The sequence below is a fragment of the Trichechus manatus genome, unplaced genomic scaffold (assembly GCF_000243295.1).
Source record: "Trichechus manatus latirostris isolate Lorelei unplaced genomic scaffold, TriManLat1.0 scaffold00040, whole genome shotgun sequence".
Lineage (NCBI taxonomy): Eukaryota > Metazoa > Chordata > Mammalia > Sirenia > Trichechidae > Trichechus > Trichechus manatus.
In genome coordinates, this window is record NW_004443976.1 from 7,012,295 (window position 1) to 7,025,566 (window position 13,272).

At 42.7% G+C, this 13,272-nt stretch overlaps 1 protein-coding gene across 1 annotated transcript in view; it reads right to left on the minus strand.

Annotated features, from left to right (window-relative positions):
* The window catches only part of DNAH9 (dynein axonemal heavy chain 9), a 450,622-nt gene that overhangs the window by 30,382 nt on the left and 406,968 nt on the right, over window positions 1–13,272 (minus strand). The window contains exons 65-66 of the mRNA XM_012555448.1: window positions 12,941–13,119; window positions 4,654–4,836 (exon numbers count right to left, since the gene is read on the minus strand). Of these exons, the coding sequence (XP_012410902.1) occupies window positions 4,654–4,836; window positions 12,941–13,119 (362 nt within the window). The remainder of the gene's footprint in view (window positions 1–4,653; window positions 4,837–12,940; window positions 13,120–13,272) is intronic.

The window sequence follows — 13,272 nt, forward strand, 5'->3', positions numbered from 1 at the left end:
GTAAAAGCTGTGCTGGTTTCCCCAGTATTGAAGGTTTGTCAATTTCTGATCTTTTCAAAGAACCAACTTCTGGTTTTATTGATTCCTTCTATTTTTCTGCTTTTGATTTTATTTATTTCTCCTCCAATCTTTGTTATTTCCTTTCTTCTAGTAGATTTAGGCTTAGTTTGCTCTTCTCTTTCTAGTTCCTTGAGTTGTTCAGTTAGGCTGTTGATTTGAGATCTTTCTTCTTTTTTCACGTAGGCATTTAGTGCTGTAAGTTTCCTTCTGAGTACTGCCTTTGCTGCATCCAATAAGTTTTGGTATATTGTGCTTTCATTTTCATTTGACTCTAAGAAGTTTGTGAATTCTCTTTTGATTTGTTCCCTGACCCACTGGTAATTTGATAGTGTGTTGTGTAATTTCCATATGTTTGTGTATTTTCCAGTTTTTTTTGTTTGTTATTGATTTCTAGCTTGACTCCGTTGTGATCAGAAAAAATACTTTGTATAATTTAAATATTTTAAAATTCATCAAGACTTACTTTATGACCTAACCTGTGGTCTATCCTGGAGAACGATCCATGTGCACTGGAGTAGAATGTATACTGTGCTGTTGTTGAGTGGAGTGTTATATATAAGTCTGTTAAGTCTAGTTGGTTTATAGTGTCATTCAGGTGCTTTGTTTCCTTGTTGCTCTTCTTCCTAGATGTTCTGTCCAATATTGAAAGTGGTGTATTGAAGTCTCCAACTATTATTGTAGTGCTATCTATTTCTCCTTTCAATTTTTTCAGTGTTTGCTTTATATATTTAGGTGCTCCAATATTGGGTTCATATGTATTTATGATTGTTAACTTTTCTTTATTAATATAATGTCCATCTTTATCTCTTACAACAGATTTTTGTCTTAAAGTCTACTTTGTCTAACATTAAGATTGACATCCCAGCTCTCTTTTGGTTATTATTTACATGGAATATTTTTTTCTATCCTTTCACTTTCAACCTATTTGTGTTCTTGGTTCTAAGATGTGTCTCTTGTAAACAACATATAGTTGGATCATGTTATTTTTATCCATTCTGCCTTTTGATTAGAGCATTTAGTCCATTTATAGTCACTGTAATTACAGTTAAGAAGTGACTTACTTCTGCCATTTTGTTATTATTTTTTTCTGGGTCTTAGCCTTCTTTGTCTTTGTCCTTTACTACTGTTTGTTTTTGTGTTTTGTTGGTTTAGTGTAGTGATCCATTTTGGTTCCCTTCTCCTTTTCTTTTGTGTATGCTTTTAGATATTTTCTTAGTGGTTACCAGGAATATTACATTTAATGGCTTGTATTTATAACATTCTAGGGTAAGTTGATACCAACTTAACTTCAGTAACATAAGAAATTCTATATCTGTACTATTCTTCTCCTCTTTTTGTTGTTGTTGTCACTAATTATGTCTTCATATTTCATGTGCCCTGTAACATAATTTTATTTTTGCTTTTTATATATTTGTTATTAAAAAATGAAGAACAAAACAATTAGAATTATCAAACATGAATACCTTATTACTAGCCCTTATGCTTGTCCATGACCCCTTTTATTAAGGATCTTTTTTTTTTAATGTATAGCTTTGAATCTCTTTCTAGTGTCTTTTCTCTTCCATCTACAGAACTCCCATTAATATTTTTGGTAGGACTGGTTTGGTGGACATGAACTCTATCAGCTTCTGTTTGTCTGGGAATGTTTTAATTTCACCCTCATTCTTGAAGGATAGTTTTGCTGGGTATAGTATTCTTGGCTGACATTTTTTTTCTTTAAGCACTATAATATATTCCACTGACTTCTGGCCTCCAATGTTTCTGAGGAGAAATCGGCACTTCATCTTATTGAGGATCTTTTGTATATGACTGTTTGCTTCTCTCTCACTGCTTTCAGGATTCTCTCTTTATCTTTAATTTTTCAGAGCCTAACTATGATGTGTCTTGGTGTAGCTCTCTTTGGATTTATCCTGCTTGGGGTTCTTTGACCTTCTTGGTTTTGTAGATTCATGTCCTTTGTTAGACTGGGGAAATTTTCTGTCATTATTTCTTCAAATGTTCTTTCTATCCCTCTCTGTCTTTCATCTTCTTCTGGAATTTTCATGATGCATATATTAAGTCTCTTGTCCCATAATTCCATTAAACTGTGCTCAGCCTTCTTGAGCCTCTGTTTTTGTTAATCTTCAGCCTCTGTAATTTTAACTATCTTATCCTCTAATTCGCTGATCCTGTCTTCTGTCTGTTTAAATCTGTTGGTAAGTCCTTCTATTGTGTTTCTCATTTAAGTTATTTTTCCCTTTCTGTTGCAATATCTCTCTTTTTAGATATCATTTTGTTCTTCCATTATTTTCCTTATTTCTTTTGGCTCTTTATGCTTTCCCATAGTTCTTTAATTATGTTTAATGTTGTATTATATTCTTCTATTTTTTCATTATTTAGTCATCCCTAGATACGCTTTCACTCCCTTTGTCATGTTCATCTGGATAAGCCATTGCTTATCTGTTCTTTGTGAAGCCTGTGATTTTTTTGGGGGGGCATTGTAATTTTTGAGGGTGTTAACTTTCTCAGTTCTCCCCAGTATTTGGTACTTTTGCCCGCACAACTTTATGCAAAAAACTCTTAGGTTGGCAGAGCCTTCGGCCTTTGTTTACTGTTTCCTCTCCCTCTCTATGATAGCTCCTTCGACCTCCCTCTTTTAATTAGGATTTGAAAGTTCCAGATTTCAGTTTTCAACTTCCAATCCTCCCAAACACACCAGAGAACATGCTGTGGTTAATCTGTCCTCCAGCTGGCACCACTACTCAGGCGAGATACTACAGATTGTGTAGTAATCAGTCTGTCCACCAGGGGGCGCAGTCCCCCTCTCTCTTAATCCCTTCCTTTCTCTGTTTCTGCAACCACATTTTTCAGTCGGAAAACTCACATCCAGCAAGCCCCCTTAGGAGCAGGGTGTTACCTTCCAGTTTTGCCTGAGGCTTCCTTTATTGCTCTCTGGGGGCTGCTTATATCTGATCTGGCATTCAGGGGAAGCACAGGCTGACCTCCTCTGTTTTAGGAGGGAGAGGGGCCGGCACTCCCCAGAAGGACCTCTGAGAAATCTGTCTTGGTTTCAGGACCCCAATGCCCCTGTGATGGCTGAGGGGGAGGGCGCAGTCTCCGCTTAGGTGACCCTCCTCCTAGCTCCACTGTAGGGAACCTTCTGTAGGAGTGTGTATCTATCCAGCAACCAACAGTTATTAGGTGGGGGAAGGTTCATCACACTCCAAAAAGACCCCCAGGGAGGTCTACCTTGTTGCTGTCAGAGCCTGCTCCACAGTATGTAGCCTCCACTCAAGATGCCTACTTCCTAACACACAGCAGCCTTAGTCAGCAGTCCTCCATGCTAACCAGAAAGGGGAGCAGGCAGACCCAAACTGACCCCCAGGGAGGTCTGTCCTGTTGGTTTCAGAGGCTTGAGCTATGACGTGTGCAGGGAGTCAGGCAGAGAGCAGACTACACTGCAGAGGCCTTCTGTAGCAATTCACAGCTGGCTTGCAGCTGATGGTGTCCTGGTGGGAATGGTGCTGGCATGCTCCAAACGGATCCCCAGAGAGCTCTGCCTTGTTGATTTTAGAGCAGAAACGTGGGGTCCTGCCTCTTTGTACAGGAAGGGGGTGTGGTGGTTAGAGAAGCAAGTTCTTTTTCTGGGGCCTCTACCCCTGTTCACAGCAGCTGGTGGCCCACATGGCTGGGGGAGGGGCAGGGATGGTGGGAGAAGCGATTTTCCTACTGTATGTGACTTGTTGATTCATTGATTCTTGCCTGTCTGCAGTTCCAAGCTGCTTTCCTCTGCTCTCTCATTCAGTCCCTCAAAGCCGCCAAGCACCATTTCCTTGTTATTTCTAGTTGTATTTCTGGGGGAGGGTCAGATCGATGGTCTGTTTATGCTGCCCTCTTCCCAGAATCCCTCCATAGGGTTTTCAGTAGCTGATTTTTCAGAATTAGATCACCAGGCCTTTCTTCCAACGCACTTCTGGGTGGACTTGAACTTCCAACCTTTCTGTTAGTGACCAAGCACATCTGGAGCCCAAGCCAAGGGCTCCAATAATAATAATAATATCCGCTAATACTTTCGGGTGCTTACATGTAGGCATTGCCCTAAAACTCCTGTGTAAATCAATTTGTCATCCTTGTAAAAACCCAGTGAAGTAGGATTACTACCCTCATTTTACAAGTGAAGAAACTAAGACACAGTGAGATTTAAGTAACTTTAGGATCACAGAGAGAAGAAGTGGTAAAGCTAAAACCTGTGCTTTTAACCAGCACACACCTCTGCTTCCCACGAAAGCAACATCATCTATGTCCTTAAAGATACCAGGCTGTTAAAACTTCTCTCTTGCTTGGCAGTCAGAGCACAGTCTACTGGGGCATCTCAAATCCTTGGACCAACTTTCTCAGTCAGGCTTGGCCCATTCACCCCAACTTCAGGCTTCTAAGAGTCCTGTGTCTTAGGCTCCTTGTAGCCCAGCTAGATTTGGTTTCTAGGGGGCCCAGCTCCTGGGCCATTCAGATTGCTGTAAGACAACTGCTTTCTAACTCCCAGGTCCCCCTATCTCCTTAGGGAGGTCCAGCTGTGTCTTCTGTTCATGCCTCTCCCCCCCAAACCTCACCCACCTTTAAGCCCAGGTCCAGCTCCCTGAGGGAGCGCTTGATCTCTGTGGTGAGGATGTTCATCCGTTCACACTCCTGGAAGGCCACCACGATGTAGGGGGTGCGCTCCTCCACTTTGACCATCAGCTCTGGGATGTTAAACTCGTGTGTTACCCGCTCCAGGATTTCTTCCAGGAGGGCCTTGACCTGCCCCAACAGAAAACACAGGGTAAGAAGAGGCTCTAATTCTCCAGAAGACTACACTTCCTTGCAGTATGGCACTAGAGATGCCAATCACCTCTCACCTGCTGTCCCTCCACCCACATCACCTGTCCATCCTCCTGCCTGACTACTGAGGCCAGCTGGGTCAGGGGCTGAGGACCGTCCACACGATGGCCTCCCTATAGGCTGGGAAACTCCCTAGGACTTGCTTGAACAGCTTGAGAAGAGAAATACAGATGTCTCTCCAGGAATTGGGAGTTGAAAAGCTCAGAGACTGAGCCAGTTAGCTGTGAGAATCAAACTCTGAAAATTAGTATAGACTTGGGCCTGGAATGGCCACTTTGGCTCAAGCAATGAGCAGCAGTGATGAATAGATATAGTCAGGTCTGAGTTTCCACAAAGCTATACAGAGATTTTATTTCTATCCTCAGATTCTGAAAGAGGCATCCCCATCTATCATGAAGCTTCCTCCCCAACCCTTGACCTCTTTTCCCACACACACTGTCAGCTAATTAGACCAGGGGAGCTAGAACAACCAGGGTCTGTCTCTCTACTGGAAATCGGAATTGAGGCAGAAGATACTGGGTTACTTTTGTGCGAGCACTTGGAGGCTGAGACTGACACTTTGGAGTAAATGAGTAAGCCCGGGGGGGTCTTCAGCAAAGAAAGAAAAATACAACAAGTGTTGATCAGAGAGGGGTGGAAGGAGGTAGAGAGAGAGAGCAAGTGAGTAAGTGTGAGTGCCAGCCCTTTCTGGAGTCATGAGAACTGAGCTCTGGACTCATATGGTCGACATCTGTTAGTTCTGTCTGTTCATCATCTATTTCCCCTTCTTCTAGTAACAGGCTCCTTATCTCCTTTTGGGAAAATGTTGTGCAACAACATGCATAACAAAAATAGTGCCTGGTCCTGGGCCACCCCATGATTGGTTTTGGATTGGACCATTGTGATCAACAGGGTTTTCACTGGCTTGTTTTCAGAAGTAGATTGCTAGGCCTTTCTTCCTAGTCTCTCTTAGTCTGGAAGTACTGCTGAAACCTGTTCATCATAGCAACATGCAAGCCGCCACTGACAGGTTGGTGGTGGCTTTGCATGAGGTGCACTGGCCAGGAATAGAACCCAGGTCTCCCAAGTGGAGAGAATTCTCCCACTGAACCACCACATGGTTTATTGCTTTGCTGCTAACCAAAAGATTGGCAGTTTGAGTCCACCCAGAGATACCTTGGAAGAAAGGTCTGGCGATCTACTTCTGAAAAATCAGCCATTGAAAACACTATGGATTGGCATAACAAAGTTTATTAAGAAAATGTTCTGCATCCTACTTTGGAGTGTGGCTTCTGAGGTCTTAAAAGCTAGCGAGCAGCCATCTAAGATGTATCAATTGGTCCCAACCCACCAGGAGTAAAGGAGAATGAAGAACACCAAAGACACAAGGAAAGTATTAGCTCAAGAGACAGAAAGGGCCACGTAAACCAGAGACTGCATCAGCCTGAGAACAGAAAAACTAGATGGTGCCCAGCTACCACCAATGACTGCCCTGACAGGGAACACAAGAGAGTCCCTGATGGAGCAGGAGAAAAGTAGGGTGCAGAACTCAAATTCTAGTAAAAAGACCAGACTTGGTGGCCTGACTGAGACTGGAGGGACCCCAGAAGACATGGCCCCTGGACTCTCTGTTAGCCTAGAACTGAAACCATTCCTGAGGCCAACTCTTCAGACAAAGGTTAGACTGGACTATGGGACATAAAATGATACTCGTGAAGAGTGTGCTTCTTAGCTCAAGTAGATACATGAGACTAAATGGGCAGCTCCTGTCCGAAGGTGAGATGAGAAGGCAGAGAGGGTCAGGAGCTGGTTGAAGGGACATGGGAAATCAGGGGTGGAAAGGAGGAGTGTGCTGTCATAGTATGGGGAGAGCAATTAGAGTCACATAACAATGTATGTATAAATTTTTGTATGAGAGACTAACTTGACTTATGAACTTTCACTTAAAGTACAACAATAAAATAAACAAAAAAAAGAAAACCTATGGAGCACAGTTCTACTCTGACACACATGTGGTCGCCATGAGTTGGAACTGATTTGACTCAACTGGCAACTGGTCTGTGAAATTACCTCCCCCATATCGTTCTGTGGGATAGTCAGTCACAGTGCTCAGCTCTCCTTTCACCCAAGTAAGGCCAGTAAGAACATTTTTCCCTGGCATTTTAATATTTGAATTTCATGCCTGGAACTCAACGACAGAAAGTGGTTGGAGCACTGACAGGATGGAAGTGCCTGAAAGGACTGTTTACTGTTCTTCCTCCTTGGGACCCTAGAGCCACTGTGGTCTGTGTCCTTTCTTAGGTGATCCCTTTGATAGAGCAAGATATTTCTTGCCTAAACCAAAGAAACTCATTGCCGTCGAGTCGATTCTGACTCATAGCAACCCTACAGGACAGAGAAGAACTGCCCCATAGGGTTTCCAAGGAGCGCCTCCTGGATTCAAACTGCCCACCTTTTGGTTAGCAGCCATAGCACTTAACCACTATGCCTGTCTGTTGCTTGCAACCAAAGAACCCTGAATTAATGCAGTTGTTACATATTCACCTTGTGAATTAAACAAGTCCCATAGGCCTCAATTTTCTCATCTCCAAAAATTCCCCAGAGCATCTTCTCCCACCTGCCTCCTCTCCCCCAACTCCTAGGGTTATGAAGATCAAATCAAAGGAGCTGATGAATGTGGCAGCATCTGTTAGCTAGAAAGCTATCTAAATGTAAAGGATTATTAATATTCATCTTGTATTGTTAACAGATAATACATTCTCCAGGAAAAGAGCTGATGTTAGAAAAAAGGAAGTAAAAACCCATCACCCCGTTACAAATGGGTTTGCAGTGCTATCATAGCAAAAACTGGAATGGGATTTTAATGGTACCTGAAAGTGGCTGCTAGAGTAGAAGACAAATGGCTGAAATTATATCATATTTCTGTCTTTGGAGTTGAATCTGAAGAAACAGCCCTGTATCAGTGAGTTGCCATTTGGACATTACTCACAAAAGGATGAAAAGATAGTCTGAAGCTGTTGTTCCAAATGCATCAAATGTGGGTAGGCAGAGGTCTGCTCTGTCACTGACCAGGCCCAAGGAAAGGAGGACCACTCGGGAAGGGAGCAGGTCCACAGACATACACAGCACCCTTTTTGGCTCAGGGAACCCCAAAGACCCCTTCACATGGGAGGCGTGGGTTTCAAGGAATGCAATCCACTTTATTCCCATAAGCGAACACTTCTTTTCTTTCCCCCTTATTGGAAAAGTAGCAAATGCTTACCATAAAAAATCTAAACATTACAGATACATATTATATTAGAAGCAAAATGTTCCCTCAATCTTGCCTCTTTTCCACAAAGACAGAAAAAGAAAAGAAACAGTATAACTTAATTTTTTTGGTTTATATTCCTGCGGATGTTTGTGAGTGTCTACAACTCCATCCATCATCCATCATCCACCCATCCACCTATCCACCCATCCACCCATCCATCCAGCCAGCCATCCACCCATCCATCTATCCACCCATCCAGCCATCCACCCATCCAGCCATCCACCCATCCATCTATCCACCCATCCATCAATCCAGCCAGTCAGCCATCTATCCACCCATCCAGCCACCCAGTTTTCTCTCTCCCTTCTTTCTTTTCTCCCTCCTTTTCTCCCTCTCTTCCTTTCTTCTTTCTTTTCTTTTTCCCTCTCTCTCTCCTCTTTCATCACTAATGGGATCATGCTACACACAGCTTTCCCAGCTTGCTTTTTTCATTTTTAAAAAAAATAAATCTTAGACGCATTCCTTTGTTAATACATACGGATTTGGCTTATCCTTTTTTAACATACTCAATAGAGTTAGTCGCCTATTGATGGATATTTGGTTTGTTGACCATTTCTTACTACTATAAGCAATCCTGCAATAAATACATATAAATATACATAATATCTGGGCACTTCTGAGTGTTTCCATTGTTTGAATTCCTAGAAATATAATTATGAGTAAAAAAATGAACTTTTTTAATTTTAGTAGCTATTGTCTGATTGTTCTATGATTTAAACCTCTACCAACAGAGATGAGAGTGACTGCTTTCTTACACTCTTGCCAATGGATATTATCATACTTTAAAATCTTGACCATTAGGTGAAAAATATTTCACTAACTTCATTTAGTTATGAGTGATGTTAAGAATCTTTTACTATTTTTATTAGCTATTCATATTTATTATGTGAATTTCTCGTTTCCCGCCCCCTCCTCCTTTTTTCCATATGTAAGAACTCTTTGTATACTAACAAAATCTACCTACTGCCCAGTATCTGTGTTTGCAAATAGCTGTGTTTGCAAATAGGTTCTCGTAGTTTGTCTTTGTTCATGATGTTTTTTTGTTTGTTGCAAGTGTTTTAAAATTTTTTAAGCAGTTGAATTTGTCAATCTTTTTCTTAACAGTTTCTAACTTTTTTTAGAAAAGGTTTTGTAAGTCCTTCCTCTTCGTAAGATCATAAAAACATCCACCTAAATTTTCTTCCAGTACTTTTTATGTTTTACATTTAAATGTTTGAACCATTTGAAATATGAAGAGTGAGGGAACCTGCTTAATTTCTCTCCAAATGACTAGCCAGTTATTCAACCCTAAAGAAATCCAGTACTGAGGGCAAATGGGGTAGGCCAACTACCTCCTCATCAAGGAAGAAAGGAAGGGTGTACAACCCAGGAAGAGGTAGCCATCCTGACTGGTCGCAGATTCATCTTCCAAAAAGAGGGATTTGGGGCCATGCAGCAGTTCAGACTCAGATCATCAAATGAGTACCTGATTTCCTGGAAAGAAAATCCAAGCTTGGGTTGAAGACTGGGACAGACTGCTAGTTGCCTCTTCCCCAGCAACTGTTCTCTCTTTTTCCTGGGTGCATGGCTTCCCAGCTATAGACTACATTTCCCAGCTTCCCTTCCATATAGATGGGGACATGTGAATATGTTTGAGCTAATAGTTGGTGAGTGTATGTGGAGTGTGCAACTCTGGGTCATTTGAACTTAACAACAAATACTCTCTGGGCTTTGGCTCTTTGCCCCTCTCTTGAGTTGTGTGAATACGAAGGAACATAGCTCATGAGAACATGTGAGCTATGTGAGAAACAGACTGTCAGGGCTGAGCACCTGGATACTGCACTATCTGACATGCATCTAATTACCTGTATACTTGCTGGTGTCCTACAAAGTAAGTGTCCTGCATGGCAAGTGACCACAGTGAGTATCATTCCTGAATCTCTCTCTCATACACACACATACCCTTCTTGAGTTAGTTGGAGAAAGGGATAAGGAAATGACAAGAACTAGAAGATTCTTTGAACCCTGACTAGAGAATCCTAAGTCTATTATTTATGTGCTGCTGTTGTTAGTTGCCATCAAATCAATTCTGACTCATGGTGACCCCACATGTGCAGAGTGGAACTGCTCCGTAGGCTTTTCAAGGCTGTGACCTTTCAGATGCAGATCGCCGGGCCTGTCTTTAGGGGCACTTCTGGGAGGGTCAAAACCGCCAACCTTTTGGTGGCTAGTAGTCACGCGCTTAACCATTTATGCCACCCAGGGACTATTATTTATATAGTCGCAGCCTTTTTCATTTTTAGAGCTAGGAACACTTTTCATTCTGGGTGGTTTGGATTCTGGATAACATAAATTTTTCTCCTTCCTATATTCTCAAATTATATCTTATAAATCAACTAGTGGAATAGGCCGAGTAATGTGATTTACAGCAGCTTTCTCAAAGTATGGTCACTCGCATCAAAATCACTAGGGTGCAAATTCCTGCACGTAAGCTGCAGAGTTTCAGGCTCCCTAGCTCATTCTCTGGCATATTAAAATTTGAGAACTACTCTTTTAATGACACGACTCCATACCTTAAATGAAAGTCCAACGCCTTTAATATTAATTAGATTGCTTTCCTAAAATCAGTCACTGCAGCCTGAAAGTTTGCTTACCACTCAGGCTTCCCAACCCTTAATCTTCCAAGGATGTTTCCTTGTAAACCCAAAGAACTCTAGTGAAAGAAATCCATGTAGGACTGTGGGGTGGAAGCAGGGAGTGGAGGTAAATCTCTCGGAAGTTGAATTAGTTTTGGGAAAATTTTCACAGACAAGTTTTACTTTGGTACTCCCTCCTTTTCTGCCTCTGCTACCCCCACACCAGGAGCAGAGCCTTCAAATTACCTTCCGGTTGTCCTGAAACCCACACCTCACCCTAGTCGGACTTTCTGCTCCATAACTCCCCTCCACCTTCCTGAAATTTCAAGAAGCTCGGGGCTTAGTAGTACTTAGCTGTGTGTTAAGAGACTGACCAAAGGTCATTTGCACAAAGAGAAGGTATTTTCATTAAAAAGGAGTGTGCCTCTGCTGGTGGGAATGAAAAATGATACAACCATTTTGGAAAACGATATGGTGCTTCCTTAGAAAGCTAGAAATAGAGGTACTATATGTTCCAGAAATCCCACTCCTAGGAATATATCCTAGAGAAGTAAGAGCCGTCACACAAATAGACATATGCACACCCATGTTCACAATAGCAAAAAGATGGAAATAACCTAGATGCCCATCAACAGATGAATGCATAAACAAACTATGGTACATACACACAATGGAGTATTATGCAATGATAAAGAACAATGATGAATCTGTGAAGCATCTCATAACATGGATGAAACTGGAGGACATTATGCTGAGTGAAATAAGTCAATCACAAAAGCACAAATATTGTATGAGACCTTTACTGTAAAAACTCATGAATAAGTTTATACAGAAAAAGAAACAATCTTTGTTGGTTACGAGAGATGGGGGGACTAAATAGACAATAGATAAGTGGCAACTTTGGTGAAGGGTAAGACAGTACACATTACTGGGGAAGCCAGCACAACTTGTACAAGGAAAGGTCATGGAAGTTCCATAGACACAGCCAAACTCTCTGAGGGACTGAATTTCTAGGCAGAGGGATGTGGAGACCATGGTCTCCGGGAACATTTAGTTCAATCGGCATAACACAGCTTATAAAGAAAATGTTCTACATTCTACCTTGGTGAGTAGTGTCTGGGGTCTTAAAAGCCTGTGAGCAGCCACCTAAGATACTCCACTGGTCTCACCCCTTTGGGAGCAAGGGAGAATGAAGAGAACAGGATACAAGGAAAAGATTAGTCCAAAGGACTAATGGACCACAACTACCACGGCCTCCACCAGACTGCGTCCAGTACAACTAGATGGTGCCCGGCTACCACCCCTGACTGCTCTGACCGGGATCACAACAGAGGGTCCTGGACAGAGCTAGAGAAAAATGTAGAACAAAATTCTAACTCACAAAAAAAGACCAGATTTACTGGCATGACAGAGACTGGAGAAACCCCGAGAGTATGGCCCCCAGACACCCTTTTAGCTCAGTAATGAAGTCACTCCCGAGGTTCACCCTTCAGCCAAAGATTAGACAGCCCCATAAAACTAATGGGAGACTAATAGGGCACATCAGTCCAAGGACAAGGACTAGAAGGCAGGAGGGGACAGGAAAGCTGGTAATAGGGAACTCAAGGTTGAAAAGGGACAGTGTCGACATGTTGTGAGGTTGTTAACCATTGTCATAAAACAATATGTGTACTGTTTAATGAGAAACTATTTGTTCTGTAAACCTTCATCTAAAGTACATTAAAAAGAAAAAGGAGTGTGCCTGATCAAAACAAACATCTAGTTGGTAGAATGTGGGTGGAGGTGTTTGGCAGCAGCTCCCCACCCATCACTACTTAGATTTTGGAGTCATGGAGTCAGTTCTGAGATTCCCAAACTAGTCCTGCCCTTTGTTCGCCTTGGCGGACAAACCTGTGGAACTAAATAAAAGCTGACTTGGGGTGGACTGGCAAAGCAAGGTGCCAACCTACACAGCAGGGACCTGCTATGACACAAAGCAGATGGCTAGTGTGGTGAGCTGCCTGAGGGAAGGGCAGCATCTCCAGGCTGGACCCACTCTGTACTAAGGAAGCACAGGTGCCAAAGCGGCCACGACAAGGTCTCCACCCACCATCCCTGGGCTTCCAGAATGATGCACCTTTTCTTCTCTCGTGGCCCCTGCTCCTTCTCCAGTGTGGCTGTCCTGAGGCTGCAGCTCCAGCACCGTGCAGAAGAGATTCTCTGACGTCTGGGTCAGGAAGCCAATCTCAGCGTTTGGGTGGAGGCCATAGAGATAGGGAGACTCTGGAGGCAGCTCAGCATCGATGTACTGAAAATCAAAGGAAGAGGCACTTAAAAAGAACTGCGGCATAGCTCCTGTGTCCCACAGTTCTCGTCCTCTGAAGGGCAGTCAGTGGTCAGACCAGGCCTCAGCACCAGTACCCCTTGGTCCTCCAGGTGGACCCACCTAAAGTGACTTGAGCAGACCAG